We start from the raw sequence: 27,212 nt of genomic DNA on the forward strand, positions 1-27,212 counted from the left end.
AGTGTATGAAAGGATGGAGTAGGCTTCGGTTTTCTGATGGGCGTGTCAATTACCTCAACTAATATGTACAATTTGTGTTTTTTTAGGTGCGTTCATCATTTGCTGGACCCCTGGTTTGGTCATCCTCCTCCTTGATGTTTTCTGCGCTAGCTGCAATGTCTTGACCTACGAAAAGTTCTTCCTGCTACTCGCCGAGTTCAACTCTGCCATGAATCCCATCATCTACTCCTACCGTGACAAGGAGATGAGCGCAACCTTCAGGCAGATCTTGTGCTGCCAGAGGCAGGAGAATGTGAATGGGACGGCAGCAGAGGGATCCGACCGATCTGCATCTTCCATCAATCACACGGTGCTGACTGGCAGCACCATGCACCACCATCACCACCACAATGAACATTCGGTGGTATAAAAAAAAAAAGAAAGAAAAAAAAGCCCAGTGTCTTGGATATGAATCCATCTTGAAGGGATTATTCTCTACAGGAGATACAGACTGAGAGAAGGTAAATGAGTGTATGTGAAGAAGAATATGGCAACTAGAATGAAAGCTGAAAAGACTCAAGCTTTCTGAAGACAGAGCTGAAGAGAACTCTGATAGGCTGTTATTATTTTGTTTGTTAATTTCCATTTGTGTTAAATGTGTTGTCACAGGTAAAGATGATATGAACTATTTAAAATCTGTGAAGTAGAGTATTGTCAGTATAGTCCATCCTCTTTATCCAATCTTCCTAACTTTATGCCTGGTAGGTTTGTACTATTACTCGTCTAGAGCCCCATCATTATGAAAAGTATCAAACTTAACACCCTACATTTATGTTATTGTTGGTTGCTGACTCACCTGATCCCAGATTTACAACATAGTGTTTTTGATTTTCATCTCCATTTGTCGGGCAGAAGCTTTAACTTTAAATGGATGTGGTGTAGGCTCAAAGCAGGATATTGTTACCAATGTTATATATATTTCAAAAGATGTCATCCAAAATGAAATCCTGCCTATATTCACTTGTTTTCCATGTTTTGCAATCTACCAAAACCCTGTGACACTGTTTCATCCATGAATTCAACACAGTATTTTAATAACCTCAAACATTATCATTTTCTGCTGTAGAGTTGTCATCTATTGTTTAGCAACAAGTAAGTTACAAAGTACAACCAGGTTTGTTTGTTTTTTTTTCATTCTATTCTACCTATCCTCTTTTATGAACACGCTCTTGTGAATCCATTAAATCAGGTTTTTGCTTCCATTCAGTTTAAATAAAGTAAGGATCCAATGTTTGCTACAAATCCTGGATTGTTTACTCCCTCTAAGGATTTAAAGGCAGGCTGTTCCAGGGAAAAGAGTAAGAGGAGGACAGTTATGTGAAGGCAGGATGAGAGTCATGTTTGGTGCACTTTCAGAGTCTCGGGAGGGAAAAGGGGGAATTGTGGAAGTGAATGTGAAAGTATCACCTGAGTTAGTACCAGATTGCTTTGTGGTACCTTGAGAATGGGTTATTTAACAGAACAACTTAAAATTAAAAAAGAAAATCAAACCTTTTGACTCAAAACCCTTCTCCCACTCTATTTTTACCAACTTTCATGAACTAACGATGATACGTGAGCATTTACCTACCTCACTTCTGGTGTAGCCATGCTAGCCACTGTGTCAGGCAGGGCTCTAGGCACAACAATGCTATGACTATGCTGTTGGGATGGCTAATGACTCACAACATAACCTTGATTAGCAGCAAACTGTGCAGTTTGTTGTGTCAAATTCTTCAAAGGTGTACACTTTTAAGGCAGTTTGTAAATTGTCAGTGGTACACAGTGAAAGTTAGCCAAAAGCAGTGCTCTTCAGTTTAGTTTAGTTTTTGTGTTTTTCACCTCCATTAGAAAAAACACATTTTTTAAACAAAAAAATAAAGAATTTGAATTAATTGTTTAGAGAATTCTTGAACTAAAACCCCACAGACACAGAAATGCATTAAGCCTTAGCAAATGTGCAGTTGTTTAACAAAATCTCAATGACCAGCATAGATGTTTACTTGCTGTAACACTGGTATCAGTGATATGAAGTAAGCAGATATCCAACCAAAACATGTTTTATTTTGTGTCTCTGTCAGAGAGATAGTTGACGCTTACATTTAAAGTATTATTGGTAGCTTATTTTGATTTTTATGACAGCAATGACAAATTAAAGTCTATTCTTATCTTCCCGCCTTAGGGTGCCTTTATAACTGACTCACTTATGAGTCAGTGCAGTTCGAATGGTGTAATATTTCCACAAGTGCTCTCATTAACTTGCAATTTTGTGCCAGCTGAAATCCAGCATGGCAATGCTATGATGCACATTGTTAAAAATTGCAAACTGAATGTTTTAAATCAAAACACATTTTGGCCAAAATACATAGACAAACCTCCCAAAAACTGACAGCAAAGTGAGAATCACTGCCAAAAGTACAGTCAAACGTTTTCCAGGAAACCAGATGTTTTTCAGGAATTTCAGCTGCAGAGCTAACATTAAGTCACCAGGTATCTTTGCCCAGATGTTTGGCCTATTAATCAGGCAATTTATGTTGTGATATACAGACAAAAAAAAATTTCACCATCACTCTGCAACACTTGCATACATTTTTGATGCATGTGTGAGATAAAGCACTGTGCCCTAGGGCACCTCAGTCATCACTTTTATTAGTCATTTCCTTCCTGTGCCAGTGCTTTTTTTAATCCCTAGCAGTACTTCTACTTGAGACAAAATGAGAGAAATATTCTAAGGAACCAATCCCCCATAGCAAACGTGTTGCATTAAATTTGTCCAGCTTTCATACTTTAATGTCATAAAAATCTTGACCAGATTTTGTCAATATATGGCTCTGGACCCAACACTCCATATTTGAAATTCACTGTAACATTTCTTTTAAGTATTAATTTAGGTTATTATATCAAACCAACTAAACATTCAGTGTCTTTGTTTACTAGTGTGTCAGTCTTTGTGTGTACAATATGTATATATAAAATATATTATGCAAAGTTAATCACCAAAGGGAAACATGTTTTGTGTCTGTAAATTTCACTGTGTTATACTCTGTCCAGATGTACTGTAGGGTTGTTTGTATGGTTTTTTTAAATGCCATTTGTATTGTGATCCTAAATAATGACTTTCCCATAAACACTATTACAGCAACATTAACTTGTTTGTGATGCAAAATTCAATATCTATGAGTGCAGTGCTTTTCAGTTCCTGTCCATAAAAAGTCAATTAACAGCAGAAAAGCAGTGATTCGCCCTCTTCTGGTTGAAAGTTTTAAGCTTAGAACATGTCCAATCATACCCAAATGTGTTTAGCCGCAACCACACCCATCAGTGCTGTCTGTATGCACTTGTACAACACTGCAGTAGTGAGAAGAGTAAAAAAAAAAAGAGCGGTGTTATGTTACTTTTCAAGCTTGCTAATACACCAGTCCTGCATATGTTTCAGAAGGACAGAGTGTAGGATTTAGTGGCATCTAGAGGTCAAGTCAAAGCATGCAGCTAACACAGCTTGTGGCTAACAACCTACCAAATTAAAAGTTGTTAGCCAATGTAGAAATGCAAGTATCAGTATGGATACAATGCCTGCCCTCTTTTATGCCAGTGTTTAGTTATATGTATGGAGAGAGAGAGAGGGAGAGAGAGCTACAGATGTCAACAACAGGCCTCCTGAAACTGCCCAGAAAATGGTGTGATGACTTTTATCTCCTTAGATTATAACGTCATGGCCATTTTACCCTGATTGCTTCTTATTTTGTCTGAATGATGTGTGCTGTGTTTGCTGTGGCCTTCAACTGATGCTGCTTGACACAAACACTGTGTAATGCAGTTCAGAAACATTCTGTAATACCAAAAAAAACTGATGTGTTTAATAAAAAACAAAACAAATAACAAAGCTGTAGATCTGAACATTTTGTTTTTCCAAAGTGAAACATAACATTAAAATGATGTTGAAGGTTTCCAGGCAAAGAAAAAAACAAAACATGCACCACATGTTTTATATTTTTAAGTAATGGTGAAAAAAATCTATGTGATTTCCATATTATCTGTACTTCAGAGTCCAATATTAATAAATGTCCAACCACCAGAGGTGGGACCAAGTCATTGTTTTGCAAGTCTCAAGTAAGTCTCAAGTCTTTATCCTCAAGTCTCAAGTCAAGTCTCAAGTAATGTCAGGCAAGTCAGAGTCGAGTCTCAAGTCACTGGTGTAAAAGTCCGAGTCAAGTCACAAGTCTGAAACTTTGAATTTCAAGTCCTTTCGAGTCTTTAAAAAAAAACAAACGAAAAAATAATGTTGCAGTTATGCTAAATGTAAATATTAGACCATGTAATTTTAAATCTGTGTTTTTCTCAACACATGACAAAAGTGAACGTAGAAAATATACACAAATTGTGAAATTGCACCTCTTTAAAATGCAGCTCAATTAAACCTAGCTCCAAGAATAATTTTCACCGACAGTTCTGAGATAAGCTGCATGTTATTCTTGGATGCGGTTGTAGGACCAGCTTTAAAATCGCATGACAAAAATATCATACACATTAAAAAAAACTGTATCACCAACGTAGCCTGGACAACATTTGCTAGTTAGATGAAGTCAGCTATCTCATCTTAGCATATTTATATGCATATTTATAATCATACGGTTCTTGGAGTGAGTGCATACACTCATGAAGTTTAGTAACTTCCGGTCACTGCAACAAGCCCAGGTACAGTTTACCGACGGATGGGTGCAGGACCTTGAAATGCACCGTGTAGAACGAAAGACCATCGTACGTATCATAAGTTTACCAGTCTCACAAATTGTCGTCATAAATACACATTCCTTAACCGTTTATTAATAGGACCTTTGAGCTCAACGGTAATTAATTAGCAGTGGAAATAATTTCTGGTAGCATCACAGAAATGTAGCAGTGACAATAATACTGTATGCTGTAATCGTACTGGGCAATTAGTGATACAAAAAACCTGTTTTATCCTGTGAATAAAAGTATATGTTTTTGTTAATGTACCATAATAACAGAAGCGAAACGCAATATTGTGTCAGGACAATTCACTATTTATGCACAATAAATAAAGGAGCATAGCGCGACAATTTCTGTTCAGCGCCAGACTTGCTTGTAACCTATATCACCAATTATGTTATGAAAATGACGCATTAACTACTAAAAAACACTGACCTTCGTGTAAATGCTTGGAGCAGACTAACCTGTGAGCTGGAGTGTTCTGGGACGTTATATTTGGTCTTAGAATGGCTGCAATCCAGTCGCGTCTTTGTTACTTCGGAAACATGGCTCGAACAATTTCTCTTCAACGACGTAATCCGATAACAACCGATCTCTTTACCCGTCGGCTTCCCGTGGCTGTCATGCGACCGGCTATTGCAGTTAATGATACAACAGCTTCTTGACATTTTTGTGTTTCTTTTTATCGCTGTGTAACTGATTTCAATTGAAAGCCTGCGTGCGCTAGTACCGCTTGCCACGAGTTCCCAGAATCCTTTGCGGTTCTACCCGTGAATGACGTCACATTTTCAATCTCTATATAATATGCATGTTAAATTTTATATTTGGGGTAAAATATCAAGTCTTTTCAAGTAAACCGGTTCAAGTCCAATTCAAGTCCCAAGTCATTGGTGTAAAAGTCCAAGTCAAGTCACAAGTCTTAGAACATTTTTTCAAGTCAAGTCTAAAGTCATAAAATTAATGACTCGAGTCTGACTCGAGTCCAAGTCATGTGACTCGAGTCCACACCTCTGCCAACCACAGTCATGGTGTTGATACAATAAAAACATCAGCCTGACTACAGGTGAAAGTGTGTGAAAGTTATCTATATGAAATGAAGGACCTATGTAAAAAACACACAAACAAAACAAAGACTCTGTCATGGTTGTTCTGTTTGATTTCATGCCAATATTTGTGCTTTTGTCCAAACAGAATGGGGAACACAGAAAGACACAGGCTTTTATTGTTGTTGTTGTTGTTGTTGTCATTTTTTTCCCAGGCCATTAAATAGTTTGTGGAAAATGAGCCTGCTAACATAGTTTGGGCAGCCTTAACTGTTACCAGAAATTTTTGTGCGACTGTGTATTTATTGTTGGAGGAGGAACACATTTCCTCTCAATGCTGTCTGTGTGCGACTGTTTTACATAGTGAGAAAATGCTGAATGAATAAGTTCCCGAACCTTACACAGTCTCCTGAGGCAGTGTTTCTGGACTTGGCTCATATTCGGCAGACAGTGTTGACAACAATTCATTAGACACATGTGATGCCATACTTGAAGTCATCTTAGATGATTTTGGAATGTAAAATGTGTATTAGACAGGCACATTTATTTATAGTATATGCGTATACATTAGGTTATATAATCATGAAAGATATATTTGGGACGAGCTGAATAGGGGAAGGGACTGATAAGCATATGCTTCCTCCTTCTGCTTTTTGAACAAGACATTTTTGGGGTAACATTTTACTTTTGCTTTTCTTTATTTCCTCATTAATAGGATGGCTTTCAGCGATTTCATGTTTATTTTTGTTATATGTATTTACAATCATTACTCATATTTTCAAAATAAAGATTTGATTGACTGATTGATAGATTGATTGATAAATGGAACAGGTTTTCTCATTTTTAATAATGTTATAACGATGTAGAACTACCATTAAACTCTTATGACTACTTTATGCTCTGTCTAGTCTATACTGGCCTTTGGTGTCTGTAGGCTGATTAATTTGGAATACAAAAGTTAGTGATTATCTGGTGAATATATGGAAAACAATTTATTTAATTTGTGACAAAATATTCGACTGACACAATGCCAATTCCCAGTCTAAAACCATCTCTTGTGTGTTTCCACCAAAAACCAATTTGCCTCAGTGGCTAGAAGATATGATATATGAGAAACTAACCAGATGTAGCCCACAGATTCTGTTCAGCATGATTTGCCACAACTTCTGAAAGAAAGACATCATTAAAGAACTAGCATTTTACCAGCACTGGTGCAGCGTTGGTGGAAAAGAGGTCAAATTTGCATCTTTAGTGTAGCACAATTAATGCACCATGTGCACGTGGTTACAGGTGCAAAGCAGAGACAACTGGAGCTGAACCACTAATATGGTATTTCTGTATGTTTACTTACACTGTAAGAGTGGTCAGGGTCTGTGTCATGTGTGACATAAAGTATGCAGCAGTCCTTGCAACAGCAAAGAGATGTTTCCATGGAAAACAACATTGTCTCCCCTTCTGTGTGTGTGTCTGTGTGTGAGAGTGCATTTGCTCTGTTATGTTTATTGTTCCACAGCTTTGGAGTGGTAGCCTCCAGTTGACTGATATACGTCTGTTCACGTCCTGTTGCTGCCCGAAAAGGCCAATCAGGGCCAGTGTGGCCACGCAGGAAGTTCTCTGTACAGTTGCTGAGTGAGGGGGGATGTAACATCTTAGTCACAAAGTCAATATAGACACTTTCCATAGTTCCTCCCATGGTTTGCTGAGTGAAAAATTAGTCCCATTAGTCAAATGTCCTACTGCCTGTTTGGATAATGACTTTAATGGATAGAGTTGAGCATCATGTTGCCAGCTACATTTATGAAAGATGGAAAAGTCAACAAGACATTAAAAATCTGCTGAACAGCTCACATCCAGAACATTTAGAAAATACCAGCTTCCTCTGTTACACTAACACAGAGTTTTGACAAAACAGGAAGTGATTCTTAGCTATAATAACATATGACTGCCAGACGTGAAGATCTGTTTTTCATGAGGCCACAAAAATAATTCTGTTTTACTAATTTACTGTGAATAAGTGTTACCTCCCAGTAAGGATCAGCTGATGGCTTTGCAGTACACTGAAAACAAAAACACTAACAAAACAAAGAAGATGGAGACAGGACAAGGAAATGACTGCAACGGCTGCAGATAAGAAACAAAACACCACAATCATGGATTCACTCTTGGAGGAAAATAGGAAGGAAATTAGGAAGTACATTCACATGGCTCTTTTGTATAGATTTCAACTTCAGTGAACTTTGACCTGTGAATACTTGTTCAAGAGTTCCAAACCATCCTGAAAGTGTTGACCTTTGACAGAATAGATAAACCTGCAGGATTAAGTGCCAGTGTTGTTTAACGAGTACATATCTTTTGCAGAGGCATTTTTATGGCTGATAGAGTTGCCTGTGAAATAATTTTAATCTGCATCCTTGGACAGCACACCAAAGAAGAGCAACAAAATGCTTTGCTTCTGTTTTTTTGATGTGGTTATACACACACACAAATGACACAAAGGACTGTTTAGCATTTTATAAAACAAACATTTCAATTCACTAACAAAACTGTTTAAGGATGACTAGGTGATTAGGATTAAAAAATAAAAATACAAAGAATGAGTAATGATTATGTATTCGGAAGTAGCATGTTCATAATGAATGTGATCACCTCATAATTTTCATGATAGCGCCACATGCGGTCTAAAACCTACTAACATACCATTGTATGATTCTCTCTGTATTGTATTCATTGGTGGAGAAGTGATGGAGATAGGATTGAAAGACTCTGAGCCAAAGTGTAGATCAAGAAAAAGACGGATGAAAGTGCAAGGCCAGACTCCATACAGTCTAATCTAAACAGTTTACACATAGGCATCCCCCACAACGCACACAGATGTCCTCCATTTAACTTGTATACACACACACTGTTGCACTGAGATGCAAACGCAGACATTTTGAAGAAGTTGTACAATTGCAAATAAACAGGGCTTATTGCAGTCACATAGAAATTCATGGTAAAAATGCTTTGTGTAGCACCATTTCTCTAATGCATCCTCTTGCACTGAGACATAATAAGATACTAAGGGCCTTGTATAAAGAGAGACATGCAATGAAATAAAATAAGATATAGTTTGGGCTCAGAGAGAGAAAACTCTACCAGTGATAATGTCAGTAGGAGCTCCTGAACCAGAGCAACACACCTTTGAAAGTGATTGTGGACATTTTTGGGTTTTCTTCTTTAGAGAGGTGTTTTGGGTTAAGTATGATGGCAAGTGTAAATATCCCTTTCTAACTGCCTGAATTCAGATGCATGCAGACCTTGTGAAAAAAGATCCATCGTACTCTTAAAAAAAAAAAAAGAAGTCACATTTAGTTCTGACGTACAAACTGTTCAATAATTATGTTTATTTGCAAGCAATACAAAGAAATATACTTAATGTGAATTATGTATGACAAACAAAAGGGAAAAAGCCCAAAACATTACTGATATAATGCAACAAATACAGCAAAAATGTAACAACATGGCAAATTTTGAAAGACAGTTAAGTCAGCCATTCTTAGACAAAATCAACATGTTTTTTTTTAGATATGAATATCTTAGCTTTTTTTATTCTATTAATGTAACCAAAATGGAATTTTTACCAAAGAAAAAAGGTTAAAGAGCACAAGCACTAAGTATGATCTCTAACCTAGCTGACCTAATAAGCTTCCATTCTAGATTTATATTTTCAAAATGAGGATGCAAAGACATGTGGGCAGTTTGTCACTTACAAGAGTCTATTTAAGTCAGTAGAACGAGTCCCATTAATAATTCTATTCATAATATGTGAGTTTTAGTGCTTCAGTAAGGAACTGTATGAGAAATGTAAATGAAAGTGAGGAGAATTAATGAACTTATGCCTACTGTAATTTGTTCATATGTTCAAGAAATATCAATAACAAGCTAAAACACATCTATAAAACAAAACTAAAACCAAAGAAACACAAATAAAAACAGAATGCCCCGTAGTGGAATACCAACTTGTCTACAAAACAATCATCAGTGATTTAAAGTGACTGTGTGCCACTGTGGAATAAGCAAGCTGACTTGAAGAGAAATGTTGTGTACAATCTTATAATAAATATTTCATCAATCCCTTTCTACGACACTGTTAAAGAAAAAACCTTTCAAGTGTAGATTCTCTCTTTCTGTCCAGTGAACTTTAGGGTCACATTGAGCCTATTCAGAGCATTTGCTAAATTTTCATCAACGTTTACAAAAAAAACTCTCAATGAGAAAAAGAAAAAAACAGATGAATGAGGTACAAGAGCAACTACTGCTAAAAATGACCATGGTATATCTGTATGGCTGGTTTCCAAGTATTTCAGAGACTTAGGGTCTGGGGTGAGTTAACTGATTCAGGTTTAACATTTTTCAAAATTAAAGTGAACCTGTCAGATGGACAGCTCCCGGTAAACAGTCAGAAACTGAAATCCTGAATTCTGAAGTAGCAACATACAAATGACTACAATGTGGCCATGTTCAGTCTCCTGAACAGACAAGCTGCAAAAAGAAAATGACTGCAATTACTTAACCAGCTGAGCATGCAAAGTACAGTGCTGCTGTGGACTGCCTTTTTATTTTAGTTTTCTCTCCTTATCTTATGTACGGAGGTCAGTTATTGCAATTTGGTTATTTTTTTTTTTTGCTTAGGTAAGTTTGATAAATATTTCAGATTGTTTCTTTTTGTTTGTTGTTTTGGTATAAAGGCCACCATGAAGTTACACTCAGCTCCTTATTAGTGTTCCATCCTAAAGAAATAACATATTGTTAAAAACATTTAAAAATCATTGTAAAATTGTACCAACTGTGTGATGTGGCTGCTTGAAGTCTGATTAGGATGGGTCACCTTTATGTTGTGGTCTGGCTGGATCACACCAGACATGTTAAATAAAAAAAAAATTAAAAAAAACTTAACTAGAACCTGTTTGACTAAATGAAATAGGCTATAAGTCTTTAAAATGAAATAATTCCTACCTTGATCTCAAGAAACCCAAGAATAAATGTGAACAAATTCACTGAAAAGAGTGGAAAGAGTTAAAAAGGGATTTCTAAGGCTTTGGGACTCCAGCAAATCACAGTTAAAGCCATTATCCACAAATAAAGAAAACTTGTCCTGACACTTACTAAGAGTGGCCAGCCCACTGAGAGCACATAGAACGAAGGTTTTGGAGTGGTATAGGATTGCCTTAGACTGCTCATACTAGAAAACCTTCCAGTAAATTAAGTTCTGCAAAGAAAAGTGGGCAAAAAATTCCTCCACAGTGTCGTACAAGTTCTTGCAGCCAAAGGTGGTGCAACCAGTTATTAGGTTTAGGGGGCAATTACTTTTTTACATAGGGCCATGCAGGTTTGGATAGCATTTTCTGCTTAATAAATTAAAGCATCATTTAAAAACTGCATGCTTTGGCTATTTCTATTTAAAATTAAAATGTGGTTGATCAAGTGAAATATGTAAGTATAACAAATATGCAAAAATGAAATTAAATAAAGTAAATAAAATAAAATAAGAAATCATGAAGGAGACAAATAATTTTTCCCCAGCACTGAGTGCTTGGGCCCAATGTAAGTATTCATTAAATCATTAAAAATCAATGCCTTTTGTACAGGGAAAACCAGTTAACAGTCAGCATCAGCTTCAGTGTGAGCATTCATGCTTAGTCTGTTTTGATGCATACGTTCTAGTATCCGATGTATGCTACTGAAGCCGGGCCTGTCTGATGGGTGTGTACTCCAACAGAGCCTCATCAGATTATAGAGCTCCAAAGGACAGTTCTCAGGACAGGAAAGGATGTGACCATCCCTCACATAGTAAATAACCTCCTCATGACCCATACCATAATATGGCTGCATCCCATGGGAGAAGATCTCCCATAACACCACACCATAGGCCCAGACATCTGACTCTGTAGTATAGCGATTGTAGAATATAGACTCTGGAGGCATCCAGCGAATGGGGATGGCATCATTTTCATTGGCTTTGTAGTAATCAGCTGAGTAGATGTTTCTGGAGAGGCCAAAGTCTGCAATCTTTACCACCATTTCCTCTCCAACCAGGCAGTTCCGTGTCGCCAGGTCACGATGGACAAACTTGCGCTCAGACAGGTATGCCATTCCTGCAGCAATCTGCTTGGAAATCAATAACTGCTCTGTACAAGAGAGAAGCCCGGTCTCCAGCTCAGAGGAGAAACTGCGACCCGACAAGCTAGCACGACTGAGGGTGCGCACTGACTGGGTTGGAGATCTGCGACGCAGGAACTCGTTGAGGTCACCATGGGCCATATACTCAAACATCAGACACATTGGTTTACCCACTGCACACACACCTGAGGAGAGAGCACACAGGAAACTATTTGATGGCCTATTATATAGATTAGCGCTTTTATTTTCCCACCACAGATGTTTTTAAAGAAGAAACACAAATATTTACCATAAACACATCAGTCCCATCACTGAAAACACTAAATTAACAGTTTTTCTTCTACAGTATCACATAATGAGTTCATTTACCTTAAAATGCCAAAAAAAACCAAAAAAAACTATTACCCAGACATAAACACAGATGGGCATGTACTCACAAATAAGTCATGCATAAGTTCTTACATCTACTTTAGTGGATCTTTGATATAAATATGATATATTTATTTTTGGCAAATTAAGTTTCTACTTTTTTTGGACTTTTTTTCCTGAGCTGGGTTTGGGGAAATGATGGCAAATGAAGGCAGATTATTAAATTGAGAGTGTAATGACTGAGGCTGCTCATGTTATAAATATCACTTGTGATTAATACAAGTTATTTGAAATGTTGTGTTTACATTTTTAACAGTAAGGGCTTCCACGGGCTTTGGATGTTTGATGAGGACAGCACAAACAGTGCTACAGTATCTTTAAAACGACATGGATTTATTTGTTAAATGCCAATTTATACTGAATATAGTGGGAATGCAACCTTTATTTGACAGAACTTCCATACTTATTGGATAAAAACTTAAACTGCAGGAGTGAGATGTCAACTTTAAAAAACAAAACAAAAATCAAGCATATGAATGAGGTCTTTGGTGAAACAGGATCTTGACAAAAGTGACAAAATTCATCCTACTTTATTTCCTCCTTATTTACTACAACTCTATAAAAGAGTGTCTGTCTGCTTGTTTGTTCTTCCATTCCTGTGAGTACTTGTTGCAGCTTGTGAGCACACACTGCCAAGACTAGCCCTCCGGTCTGCCATCCGTATGGTTCACAAAAAAGTTTCAGTTCTTTTGAGCACAAGTTAAAAAATATATTGCTAGATGAACAGAAATACACCACTTTCAAACAGTGCCTTCAGTTCACTCTTCTTTTCTTCTCACTTTAGTGCATGAATAGTGTAATTTATGCAGTTAGTGCATTGAAATGTACCAACTTATTATTGGCCGCAGTTATAATTTTGATTGACTGCATTTACTATTGCTTCTGTTTTTCAATGAAAGAAACTGGAAGCTCAATGGCCCATTGGTCATTTTAAATCAGTTTAAACATTGTTCAAACCCAGTAACATTTATTTCCCCTCCTTGTTGAGGTTCCAAAGCCACACAAATTATGAAATGTGTCATGCTGAATTCTGGGGAAATCAATGAAGGGCCTTATTTAGCTAGACGGAAAATCACTGCACAGGCAGCCCTTGGACTGCATTTGGCACTGCCCTCCAGGGATGTCCACTGCAAGTAAGGGAGTGCTCATATAGGTGCAGCTCAGTGGTGGAACACAGAGTTGGAACACTGTACTTCAGCGCACAGTTGGTCAGATGTAATCTTTTTTAAAATCTGATTGGATCAAAAATGTTGAAATAGATTCAAAATTTTCAAAATTGTGGAATGAGACAACCTTATGTAATCCACTCTTTTATCATTACTATTATTATTTCTCTGTTATTTTGAGCACACAGTTATTTCAGGAATTTAGGATTGAGAAAACTTGGATCCAGTTTTATTTTATGTAGCATCATTTATGAAACATCCATTAATCACATCGTTATAATTATAATGATACCATGAACTGAGACAATCCCAAGCACAGTTTCTCTTCCTTAGCAGATGAAAGTGCACTGAAGACATTTTCATCTGGTAAAGATAAAGAAAAAAATTGTTAAATGAAGAAATCTGAATCTTTTTTCTTTAATTGAGTGATGAACTTTTTTTATTTATACAAATAAAAAAAAATTAAAGTATTCACTCATTTGTTAAGATAATTGTACAGGCAGAAAAGTGGGACTGAATACCTGATCCTGGATCGTGAAATGTGAGATTTCTTAATCCAAATCCAAATTATTCTGATCTATATTAAACTTTCTGAACAACTGAAGCCAGAAGCTAAAGTATTTGTATTTAGTTGTAGTTCACTTTTTTTGCGATTGCAACATACTTCCAATGAACTTTAGGGGCGAGGAGGAGGTTGGAGGTCATGTTCACTTAATTCATATCCTGTGGGTCACTAGATAGAACAGCTCACCAGAGAACAATTATCGTGTGTGTGTGTTTGTGTGTGAAGGTGGCTGGGTGTATATGCTTCTGTGTACAGGGTGGGGGAAACAAGTTGTAATTTAGTGCCAGTGACCTTTGCTAAAGGACGGTAGCTGGATTAAAATGTTTCACTCATTGCTAAATATATAGAAGACAGAGGCCACACACGGCACAAGACACATGTAGACTTATGGTATATCTAATTCTGACGCATTCGTGTTTTGGATGATGCATATATTCCTGCACATGATTTACGGCTGTATTATTAGTCTAGAGGGTAATTAAAGGTTAAGGAAATAATCTAATCAACTCCAGTTTCATGCACACCAGAGTCTTTGCTCTTAGTGTATCACTCTCCAGATGAGTCATCTAAAATGCCACTCAGAAAATAACAAAAAATAGTGAGTGAGGGAGTGACTGAATGCTAATTTTGAAGAAATATATTGCACAACGACTGGAGCTGCAAAAGAAAACTTCTTTGAGCACAGCCAGTGATCAACAGCTCTGTTTACTCGCTGACTGCACCAACTATGCTGTATCTCCAAATGTCTTCCTGGAAATATATTTGGATGTGAGCTGTTTGTATTAGATTAGATAAGCTGCATTAGTGAAGATACGGAATTTTAATAGAGCACATTTGTTTTATATTGGCCAACAAAGGCACATTAGTTGTCAGTCAGCACTTGTTTACTGGCAAACAGCACTATGTGGATTATTCTCGGACTTTGATAGGTCCACAGCGGGAAACAAACAAAAAAAAGCATCTGAAGAGAGTGAATTCTTTCCGAAAAATTGCTGTTTGGAAAATCAGACTCAGGGAAATACTAAGAGGCAATCTTTTCTTTTTAATTTTATTATTTAGTTCTTTTTAATGAAAGCTCTACAGTTTTTTGAAAGTTTATTGTTAAATTGTTGCTTAACATAAGCAGGTGAAAACTAACAACTGAATAGAAATATTATTTTAAATGACCCAAAAGACTCTTCTATGAGTTGAAAAGCATTCTTTTCAAAAGCTCTTTGTTTGGTCCGGCTTCTTTTAAATAACTGATTTATTTTAGATACCTAAATGCACTTTCAGGCCATAAAACTCTGAAACCAAATAATAAATGTCGATTTCTATCAGTTTTTACATGTCCAATTCTGTCTTTTCAATCTTGTTTGAGTTTTTTTCTTCTTCCTCCATTTCCATGTTTCTGTTTTTCCACTTTACTTTACTTCTCCCTGAAGTAAACTCAGGGATTCGGCAATTATTCAATGTAAGCTCCATCTGTGACCGTTGTCTCTTTGGAAATCAGATTTTTCGTTGCACACTTTTTCTCTCTCGTTTGCACACAAGCACACACTAACCTAAGAGTCGAACTATGTTTGGATGGTCAAATGCGGCCATGAGTGCTGCCTCTCTCTGGAAGTCATTCTGCATGTCAGCTGAAGCTTCCTCCTTCAACATCTTCACAGCAACCATTGTGAAAGACTCCATGGGTAGCAGGCCTGGAGCTCTGAAACAGACACAAACAAAGATATTCATGAACTGAGCACGAAAATATTATATTATCAGTATTTCTATTGTATTGTTAATGTTTTTGTCACTAATGCATAAACCAGACTTTTGTTACCATATGTTTCAAATGTGTATTTTAGCTTTACCCAAAAGTGTCTAAGTAAACAACACAGCTATTTAAGCGTTAGAAATATGAATGAAACACATATATGAACACATATTTATGCTAATAGGTCTACAGAGAAATACTTCCTCTGTTGGCTCAGGCGCAAAATGATGTTTCCTAAAGTAGATATAGCTGGGACAATAATCTTGATAAAAACAATGATATCACACACATACTGTAGAGTCACACAAAAAACAGACTGAAGCGCTGATGTCAGAGAAGAAGTTATTTTTTTCCTCAGGTCTATTTAAGTAACTATCTTTCACGTGGCTCTGTGTGTGTGTGTGTGTGTGTGTGTGTGTGTGTGTGTGTGTGTGTGTGTGTGTGTGTCACAAATGATTAAGTGCACTCTATAGTCATGTATTTACTAAGTGAATGTGCACACAGGAAACAGCTTGTGTTTGCTTTTGATTTAGATTGAGATGCATACATTACATTGTACTAAAGAATGCACATACATACTGTGTACTTCATGTGCATATGAGTTTATTCCTGTGAAACTTCTGTTTTGGAGGTTTCATATCATAGTTGTATAATCATACAAGTGTGTGCGTTAGAGTATGTATTTGTGTTCATGTAAGTCAGTGTGCGCATTATGGTCCCAGAGGTGTCTATATACTGCATCTTTCTAGTTTTCAACGAGGGATTATCATCTAGCCTTAAGGACATCTCTCAGATTTGACTGACTATGCACTCAGGTGCTACTGTCATAATGCTGCATGCTATTATTGTACTGCTCTGTGATCAAGCTATCATATGATGTGATTTGTTGCCTCCGTTTATCTATTGCATTATATTTATGTGGCTTCTTAAATGTTGTCTATCGTGTGTTGCTTTGAGTTGACTTGTTATAATCATGTTACTTACAACACAATAAGAAATTCTATTTAAATTGAGATTCCTTTTTTCTTGTATTAATCAAATACTTTTTTTAGTTTTCAAAACAGGCAGTTGAGCATTGGGCTTTACATTCTTTATTTTGTAGCACAGTCATGGACGTCATATGGGTGACAAGGCTGTGTTGCATGAATAACAGGGAGTCTAACAAAGTTGAAAAACCTATATCGAGAAGATCTAAACTGATTTACTTCTGCTGTCCTGAATTCTTGGCTGTGACAGCAAACAATTATAGATAGCTGTGATTGTGAAATCCTGTATTCAGTAAACCTTGTAAAATACAACCAAAAAATAATTGGATTTGGGTTATTTTAGTAAACTACAAAAAACTGTCAAAGAGGCTTGATAGGTTCAGTGGCTCTGCTATATGTTTGCTTCATGGAGTCATGCCACTGTATGTCATCTGAATTTAAGCAGATTACACCAATATTACAACATTCTGACTGATAACGAGCGCTACAAACTTCTGACGACTGCTATCTATCAAGCCTAAAAAAATTAGATTCATGCTCATGACCGATTTATGACTTTTTAGAAATATGACCCAGCTCTGGTATTGAGTGTGATTAAAGAGATAGGTTTGCAACATTCATGTCATGCTGTAAACAGGCTCAGGGTGCAGTGAAAGTGACACCTGTAACAGCTTGCCTTGTGACTTTGTGAATGACGCAGCAGTTCTCAAAATGACTAGTGACCTTGTTTAGCCATGTCATCCTTCTCAATCCTGTCTCATTCCCTTGCCCTTTCCCTCTGCCTTAGACATATCAGCATCATCAGCTTAGTCCCTGGATGCGATTATGATTATGACATGGCAATATTAAATATTAGTGTGCAAAAGCAGTGCTGCGCTGGAAGAAAACATCCTTTTAGATCTCTAACCATTTGATGAGAAATACTCTTGCTTCCCCTTAATCTCTCTTTTTATCATATTTGTTCATCTCTTCTTTTGTCCATGCTGTATTTCCCCAGTTCTCTCTTCTTTCTCACCTGGCTTGGAAAACTCGTCCAAAGGCTCCTTCCCCGATATCTCGGACGTATTGAATATTATTTCGGGGATACTCAAGGGCCAACAGTTTTGAGTTCAGCAGCAGAGGAACGCGCTGGTACATGGGGTTAGGGTGGAGTCGATCGAGCAATAGCTCTGATGGAAGGGCGTTCAACATCGGGGTCTCTATTACTCTTCTAATAAAAATAAATAAATATAAGCGTGAGCATTACAAGGATAAAAACAGACACTAGATAAAGAAACATATTCCATCTTTATCATCTTTCTTTTACCTCTTCCGATTCCTCAGTTGCTTCTTCCATCTGCGGCAGCCAAGAATGATAATGGCAAGAAATACTGCAGTTGCAAGAGCAGTCAGGATAACGACGATGACAGACATTGAGTAAGCTGGAGATGACGTTGTGGTCACGGGAGGGAAACGAGGGGTCTGGAGAGGGTCTCTAGACTCTGGCTTCACTACTTAAAAGCACAGATATAGGAAAAGTCACTAAACTTGGAAAAATGACAAATCTAGAACTCTGTTGTCTAAAATCCAGATTGTGCAGTCAAAGTTTTGGCTACTGGGTAGCTTTTAGTCTACTGTAGGTGAAGTGTTGGTTTCAAGTGTAAAGAAAACAGGAACTGTAAACAGGTGAAGTGGGGAAAAAAGTTCTGAATGCAGAGGGCAGTACCTGACGCTATGCTTGTTTCCCCACACTGTGGAACAGCACAGTACTCCCAGCGTATGTTCGGATTTAAGGTATAACACCAGGGCTTGTCACTGATTCCTCCTGGGTTCCTGCAGTGATTGCCTGAATTCTTCAACTCTGGAATGACATCCACTGATAAATGGTGCTGGTGGGGAACCTGCAGGATAAAGCACAGTAGTAAGGATCAAAAAAAGAGAAACACTTTCTCAGGCCTTTCCCACTAAGAGGAATAAAATAGAAAAAGAAAAATCACCAACATACATACTGCAACAAGGACGGTTAAGTATATTAATTGGTGAATAAACGTGGTTTGCAACCTGTGAGTACAGGGCTGGAGTCTGTGTAATGCATGATCTCTTTTCTGTTCTGTTGCTGACCCTGTATTCCGAGGGGGTAAAGAGGAAATCTACCTTTGCTGAGGGATCAGTTCTAGTGAGTTTTCTGTGAAAGAAAGAATTGATTTGGATGGATAGTTTTTAAAACTGGTGAGTCTCAAATCAAAAGTGAAGCTAAGATGACCTTCCAAATATTTCTTCCAGGTTCTGTTCTGTGTAGTAAGGTTACAGCTCCATAACCATGGGCTATTGTGAGGGACATTAGGGGTTGCATGACTGTTCCTGGAATCTAGACTGCCAACTTAAATATGGAACATCTGGTGGGCTTGTATGTCATGAGCTTTAATCATAAAAAGAGCAATGGCCAACTCCATCCCAAGAGACATGAAGACATGAACTGAAAATGTTGGGTTCAACACATGTTGCTGTAGCTGAACGTGTGAAGTCAACAGCATGGGGTTGATTCCTAACTGGTGCCAGGAATGCTTAAAACAACAGGTCTTCGCACTAGAATGACAAGTTAGGCCATTTGTCATCGCCTTTCAAGATAATACACTGACATTTGGCAGGAAATGGGATGCAAGCCTCCATTGTCAAAGTGTAACACTTCATACAACCAACCATCCTCCCCAATCTTCTTCCTGCAGGCATTTTGCAACACTATTCTGCAACACTCTAGATCCATAGAGAGAGAGGATTTCTAGCAGAAAAGGGGGTTTTGGAGCATAAACAAATGATCTCTGCTGGTAAGTAATCCCCAGCAGTGGATCAAGTTGCATTTCCTGCAGAGAACTCGACCCTTTTTAATGTTTAATTAGTGGCCACTGTGTTATTATTTTATGGATGATTCTTACGCCGAGTCATATATATACCATGAGAATGACAGTGTTGTATAGTATGTTTAGTTCGTTAGCAATGTTTTCCCCTGCAATAAAGTTGTGAATCATCGTCTGCAGTATTTCTATGACTCAGCACAAAATGGCACCAAAGTTACTCCATTCATGTATCATGTACATTTACAGTTTACATGTTTGTGCTGAACGGAAATGTGATTTTTATGAGACAGAAGTCATTCTAAGCAGAATAGCATATGTTGTGGAGCATTACAGTGTTCTGCTCATTTCCTATAAAACTCAAAGAGCTGATTAGGGATCATTTGTATTATGAAAATATTTATGTAAAGCATATGCTCTCTGATGTGTGGAAGATAGAAGACAAAGCAAAGGGGTGGGGCTAAAGGCTAAAGCCCCAATTTTGGGGGCAATGAAAGCTACTGATTAAAAAAATAATTCACAACATTTTTTTAATTTTTTATTTTATTTTGAAGGATGGACTTTGGCATATGTACCTCAGTGGTTTGGTCAGTTGCCTACCATTCTTACTTTCCAATCTTTAAACAAAGGATGTGTCAGACCATACATACTGTTGTAACCAGACTATATTTTTTTATTAACTCCTTACTCTGCGTCTTGTACTTCAGTGTGGCTGTCATTTTGTTATGGGACAGCTACTTTGCCCTATAATGTATCACACTTTGGGTGTGACTCTTAGTTTAACACCCTCTGATTTCACTCTGATGTTTATATTTAACACAAATCTTGTCTGATTTTCTATAATAAAATGACAATGAGATGCAAGTAAATTTATGAACTTGTAAAGTACACATCCCCAAGCACCAAGGTCTATCTGAAAACATCTACTGAAAAAAAATGGTTGTTGAGTTCAAAATTGTGCAATCACATTAACATTGCCTTGGGAGAATTGTTACAAGAGACATTACCCCAATAATGGTGGTATATGCTGCTTACAAGGAGGAAATGAAAGCTTTGGTGCTGGCCAGGAACTTCAGCTTAATCATCAAAATGATTCCATCATGTTTAACAGCTCACCTTCTGACTTATGTTCAGCCAGGACATTATATCAGAAAGTAACAGTCTTTTCCTGGAAGCAGCATGGACTAAAGCCTAACTTCCTGATGTCACTCTGTCTTCTTTATAGCTTCAATCCTATTGTCCTAGTGCAGACAACACACAGCACTGGTTTGCTAAGCCCTGCTCCCTTTAGTGCTTCTGCACTTACCACTTACCAAGCCCTCTGTTTTCCGGTAACACTTACGAAGTTTATGATGTCAATTCAGACCTGCCTCTCAAATGTATGAGTAATTTGATGAGTCTGTGGTCACAATTCAAGATTAGAACATTCTAATTGAAAGGACGGTGTGCATTGTTATTGTCACTATGCTATAACAGTGCAAAGTGAGCTAATTTTAATTCAAATTAGCAGATAGGATGCAAACTAAAGGGTATTTGTAAAGTCTTACAGTTCAAATAAAAAAATAAAACAGTCAATGCCACCTTTTTACTTTCAGTATTCAACATTCAATTCCACGGGATTGTCTGCATTTTCCCCCCACAAATGATCACCCTTCATACAGTGCAGGTAATCTTATTATTCCTACATAACTCTCACCAAGCTCAGGCGTGATTCTGTTTTTGACATACATTGAAATTTACCACGAAAGAAGATGAGCTCATATTACAAGTTGACACTTGTTTGTTGAATGTTTTATGAAATGAGCCCTTTACCACAATAGGATTCTGGAGAAGGATTTTTTTTCTTTTTTTGGTAATTTTTCCAGTGCCTGCCTTTAATTAAAATACATTTCAATTTTGCAGAGAAAGGGTGTTAACATTCTGAAGCTAAAATAACTGCACATTTAGTGGTATAGTGGTACTAGTCTTGACTTTCCCATAAATACATGTAATATACAGTGACTATATTTCTGCACAAACCAATCCATGCACACAGACACACAAGCATCTCTGGCCAATGTCATCCAGTATTGAGAACAGTAAACATGTCACTGGTTTTAAGAGTGAAGATGGTTGAACTGAATATAATTCTTGTAGAATACAAAACCGAACCTATGTGTTTATGTTTACTTGTTTACATCAGACACGGTTAAATGTGGTATTCATATGTTTTCTTCATGTGGTCTTATGCACACATAGTTTGGGGTGTTTACGAAGAATAAAACAACAACAGTTCAGTAGTAAACATAAGTGTAAGTACTAACATTTGAGAACTGCATTAGAAAGCAAGCTTTTTCGCAGTTAGCAGATAGTAGAGTATATGTGCGTGAGCAAATCCAATATGCTGAAGTGGGAGTGGGTGTGTGTGTGCGTGTGTTTTAGTGACGGAGCATGTGGAACATATGCGTGTGAGAGCTAATTGCTTCCAGAGGCAGGATGTGACATAATGAGTCCCTCCCTCTCTGCTGACCTGGCACACACACACACACACACACACACACACACACACACACACACACACACACACACACACACACACACACTGCACGGGAGAGTAGTAACAGTTCACCCAAACAGACCCTCTCACTGAGCAAAGCCATAAAAACATAAAGGGGCTTTTGGGCTACAGGAAGAGTGCGTGCGTGTGTGGGTGTGTGTGTGTGTGTGTGTGTGATTAACACATTTGTGTGATGCTGTATTTGCTGTTGTTTGCACATGTAAGCATTTTTGTATGCTTTTCTGCTTCTGAGTAAGGGAAAGGAATGTTTTAATATAAAACTGAACATACATAAAACCTAAAACACACACACACTCAAAATATCAGTGAAGCATCTTTTCTTGGTTAAAATCAGCTGAAAACACTCAAGTGTGTCCTGTTTTTTGATTACATGTGGTTATTTCATACTTTTGCTGGTTTTATACTTTAGTTATAAAATATCTAAGTAGTTTTGTAGCTCTAGGAACGTTTACGCAAATGTACCCAAAGACAACAATACCTGTTGGTTCCATGGTTGACATGGTGTCCCAGACCTGGTTACATTCACACTACCCTGGTAGAAATAACCTCGGTCATTGTAACATGTTCCTGTTGATGTCAAACAGAACAGTTTACCGTAAGATAACAATGTTAACTGTAGCAATTACTTTTTAAAATAATAGAGTAATTCATTTTTGCATTGGACTAATTATGGCAGCTAGAAACAAATTCATTGTGATGTACTGAAAAAATTTTGTACTTACTTGTAATTAGATCTTTCTTGATGTCTGAATGTAGAAAAGATTAAGAAAAATTAATCTAAATATTGAGAAGAAGAGGAACTATGAAGTAGGGCTGCCACAAACGATCATTTTGATAGTCAAGTTGTCACCGATTATTTTTGCGATTAGTCAACTAATCAGATCATGCAGCCGTTGGACGTAAAACGTACAGCTTATTGCACCAGCAGCATCTGCTCTTATATAACTATCATTAGCTTACAGCTTTAAGTGTTTAAGGTATGTGCTAACTAAAAATAAAGACAAGATGATAGTTTATTAAATTTTAATGAAATCTGCAGATTGTTTCGGTGAAGTTTAATAAACTCCTTGCTATCTAAAATATAACAGGACACCGGAGTATATTCTCAAGCATCTCACACTTCTGATAATCAGTTGTCTGCTCAGCTGTGTAAAAACGATAACTTTAATCTCAGCCAAACCGATTTACTCAGGAACAAATAAAATACTAAAAAAAGCCAAACAATAACATGTTTAAGTTATCTAAGTGACTTATATATATTTAACCTGAGTAGCGAAAGACGGCAGTGGGTTTGAAAACGTTTTGCCGGGAGTCCGGTGTTCTCACCAGCTCTAGTGAGCCTTGACCCCCGGCTAGCTATCGAGCTAGTGGGTAACAGACGTCTCCAAAAACGTCAGAGTGCTTTTGAAAATATGTGGTTTCTTGATAAACCAAGCAGATATTTGAAGTTTACACAACTACATTCTCGCCTGGAAATATGTTAAACGTTTATTTTGTGACCCAGAAAGAATAATAAGAGTAATATTAAACCTAACTAGCTGTCGCCATTGTTGGAAACTGAGCTGGGCTGCGCTATGAATTCTGGGACACAGCTACTTCTTCTTCTTCGGGGTTTAACGGCAGCTGGCATCCTTGTACATGCAGTGCTGCCATTTTCTGTTTCAGTCCGTTATTACACTCTTAAATCCTACTACTTATTCCTGCGTCTTTTGGGATCTTACAAAGCTTCAAACGACGCGTCGACTATTAAATCAGTCGTCGACGATTTTGATAGTCGATGTAATCGTGACTAGTCGACTAATTGTGGCAGCCCTACTATGAAGTCATTTGAACCAGAAGATCAGTACTGATTCACTGAAACACACAAACACAGAGATACACACACCTGCAGCTATATATTTTGGCTCAATTCAGACAAACCCTCTTAATGACCTCATCAGTATCAATGACCTGCAGTGTAGCAGACCATGCTTTATTTGGCCCTTAGCACACACAGCTGTACCCAGCCAACTTTCTTTTACATAATGCTTCACTTACTTTTCATAGCTACTTTTTTTTTTTTTAGTTTAATGAAAGCAGAAGTCAATGTTCTTTTTAAAAAACAAAAACAAAAAAATCTTTAATTTAACAGACTTGTGCAAGAGAACACAAGGTCAGTTTGCTCTTAAATACGTTAGTCTTTGCCCAACTTATTTTACAACTACCAAACTAACAATTTTTACAACTAAAGTGGTTCAACAAACTAATTAAACTTCACTTCAGGTTGTCTTACCTGCAAAAGGAACATATGTACAACCATCAGGGTCTGTGTAAAGACTTGGTAAGGTCTGACATTTTGGCAGCAGTGAAACGGGAGCCTGGGACCCGGTGAGAGAGCTGAAGAGTCCAGACTGGACTGAACTGCTGCCTTCTAATATCAGCCACGCCTTATGGCAGTACAGCTCCTTCACTGCCAGGCAGTGTTCTCTGTTTATGAAGAAAAGGTGTATCAAATTCAGTGATTCTTTCTTTTGTTTAATAAATCTGAATGGGTCCAAATCTGTGGAGGGCCAAAAGTGCCAAACTGAAATAAATAAATACTTATACTAATAATACTAATTAATTATGCATCATTAAGTAATGAGAATTTGAAATAAGTAAACTGATTTTTTTAAAAGTGATTGAGAACTGTACAGCAGTATATTAAATTAAATTAAATATTACTGTTTAATCAACAGACTGTTAAGCAGCTCTTTCTTAAAACCATCATGCATGTATGTATAACTCTTACTGAAAAAAAGATGTATATCACTTGTTAATGTTAGTTTATTAATTTATTTATTTTTACTCTAGCAGGCTTTTCCAAAACTTTCAAAACAGACAGCTCATGTTCGGAATTTAGTTGATTAAATATTAAATATAGAAAAATTTATCATTTCTGGAGCTCGCTTGAGATCAGTCACCGTTATGCTAGTCCAGATCCTGGTGAAAATGCTTGTGTCCTCATATTAAAATTTTTATTTTAAATTAAAAATAAGTTGTTCCAACTCATCTGAACATCTTGAAATAAAGATGAGATAATGAGATAATGAGTATTCAAAATATACTGAAAATGAGACATTACAACTACAACCGCCTACAACTGCAAAGCTCTCCAGCGAGTAGTGCGGTGCTCTGAACGGATAATTGGAGGTGAGCTTCCCTCCCTCCAAGACATCTACAGGAAGCGGTGCCTGAGGAAAGCGGGGAGGATCATCAAGGACTCCAGTCACCCCAGCCATAAACTGTTCAGACTACTTCCATCAGGAAGGAGGTTCTGCAGCATCCGGTCCCATACCAGCAGACTGAGAGACAGCTTCTTCCACCAGGCCATCAGACTGCTGAACACGTCATAGACACCTCACCTTCACTACTGGAACTTTAACATTATGCACTCCATACTGTACAGTAATGCCACTGTTTTGCACATGTCTCACTCTGTATATTTTTATATATTTTATTTATTGTTTACTCTATTTAATTTGTAAAATATGTGTACACACACACACACACACACACACACACACGTGTAGAAAAATATTTAGTATACACATCCAGAAATGCATATACTATTATATATTGTACATATATTTATTAGTTTCAGATGTAGCCAATTCTTGTATTTTGCTTGTTTACATTATTGTATTTTGCACAACTCTGTTGCTTGTGAAGCTCGCACACAAGAATTTCACTCACATGTGCTGTACCAATGTACCTGCACATGTGATGTGACAATAAAAGTGATTTGATTTGATTTAAAGTTCACTAAAACTATAAAGTTATGAAGCTTAATTTTAATGTTAGCCTAACCAATTTGCTTTAAAATAAATAAAACACCAATTTAAACCAAAAACAAGACAAGCATTGTTAGACTTTAGAAGTGAATTATGCTACCCGTTAGTGACGTGTCGGTCGCGAACGAAATGGCTCTTAGAGCCGGGTCTTTGACGTGAACCACACGATCCGGCTCCTTATAGCAAGCCGTGGGTTTTTTTTTCTTTCTCTCACCCTCTCCCTCTCTCTCGCCCTTTTTTTCTGCTTCACTCTGCACGCGAGCCTTGTACTTTGTGCTAGGCAGAGGGGGGAGGGGCGGTAGTTACACTCAGTAGCACAGGAACAGAACGGGAGGGACAGAGAGAGAAAGAGAGCCAGGGACCACAATGTCACATTAGAAAGGTATAGTAATCATCCACAGCTATTTTCAGTTGCAGATGATAAAGGATTCAGAAAGTCAGTCATGCAGGCCCATATGACAGAGAATATGCATCTTGTTTTTGTTTTCATATTTGAATTTATATTTAATTGTGTTGTGGTTTGCAGTGTTTTGTGTTGTTTCACTTTAAATTTGTTTAAAAGGAAAAAGCTGAAAATTTAAATAGTTTAAAGTTGAACTGTGACTAGTTGGTTTTTGTATTATATGATTTATTTATTACATTTTATGTGGAGTGAATAAATAAAAGTATATTTACAGTGGCCCCTAAAGACAAAGCACGTACTAACTCCAAAACACGTAAAAACTCAGAAGCACGTAAAAACTCCAAAACACGTATAAAAGACAACAGAAGTGCTCCAGGATGCTAGGCGCAGTGTTGAGCTTTTGTTACCTAGTGGCTACACAAGCCAGCAAGTACCAACGACCGGATTTGGTGTGTGGTAATAACAGGTAAATGAACTTTTTTTTTTTATTATTTGAATATATATGAGTGCTTGTATATAAATACACAAACAATACACATATGCTTTCAATTGTGTAATTTAAGTGATCTAGGTAGCTTTGTTTTGGAAGTTCAGTTAATGCTAGAAATGTGTTTTGGAATTTGTACGTGCTTTTTGGAGTTTGTACTTGCTTTGTCTCTAGGGGCCACCATATACATTTATATAAATAAAACCACTTTTTTTTTTACATTAGTAATTCCTTTTGTGCATAATTTTATATTATTGTTAATAATAAATTAATTAAAGCAA

General features: G+C 37.2%; 2 protein-coding genes across 3 annotated transcripts in view; one reads left to right on the forward strand and one right to left on the reverse strand.

The window, feature by feature from the left end:
- lpar1 (lysophosphatidic acid receptor 1) overlaps nucleotides 1-4,110 on the forward strand; it is a 41,689-nt gene extending 37,579 nt beyond the window's left edge. Inside the window, exon 3 of the mRNA XM_004538390.5 lies at nucleotides 87-4,110. Within this exon, the coding sequence (XP_004538447.1) occupies nucleotides 87-409 (323 nt within the window). The 3' untranslated portion in view covers nucleotides 410-4,110. The remainder of the gene's footprint in view (nucleotides 1-86) is intronic.
- A 6,327-nt stretch (nucleotides 4,111-10,437) lies between these two features.
- The window catches only part of musk (muscle, skeletal, receptor tyrosine kinase), a 30,571-nt gene continuing 13,796 nt past the window's right edge, over nucleotides 10,438-27,212 (reverse strand). The window contains exons 10-17 of one of the 2 annotated variants that reach the window (XM_014408924.4): nucleotides 24,502-24,695; nucleotides 22,952-22,975; nucleotides 22,708-22,796; nucleotides 18,547-18,721; nucleotides 18,148-18,334; nucleotides 17,857-18,051; nucleotides 15,656-15,804; nucleotides 10,438-12,136 (exon numbers count right to left, since the gene is read on the reverse strand). In XM_014408924.4, coding sequence (XP_014264410.1) covers nucleotides 11,430-12,136; nucleotides 15,656-15,804; nucleotides 17,857-18,051; nucleotides 18,148-18,334; nucleotides 18,547-18,721; nucleotides 22,708-22,796; nucleotides 22,952-22,975; nucleotides 24,502-24,695 — 1,720 coding nt within the window. In that variant the 3' untranslated portion in view covers nucleotides 10,438-11,429. The remainder of the gene's footprint in view (nucleotides 12,137-15,655; nucleotides 15,805-17,856; nucleotides 18,052-18,147; nucleotides 18,335-18,546; nucleotides 18,722-22,707; nucleotides 22,797-22,951; nucleotides 22,976-24,501; nucleotides 24,696-27,212) is intronic. The other variant, XM_014408925.4, reaches the window with a different exon arrangement.

The sequence above is a fragment of the Maylandia zebra genome, linkage group LG7 (genome assembly GCF_041146795.1).
Source record: "Maylandia zebra isolate NMK-2024a linkage group LG7, Mzebra_GT3a, whole genome shotgun sequence".
NCBI lineage: Eukaryota > Metazoa > Chordata > Actinopteri > Cichliformes > Cichlidae > Maylandia > Maylandia zebra.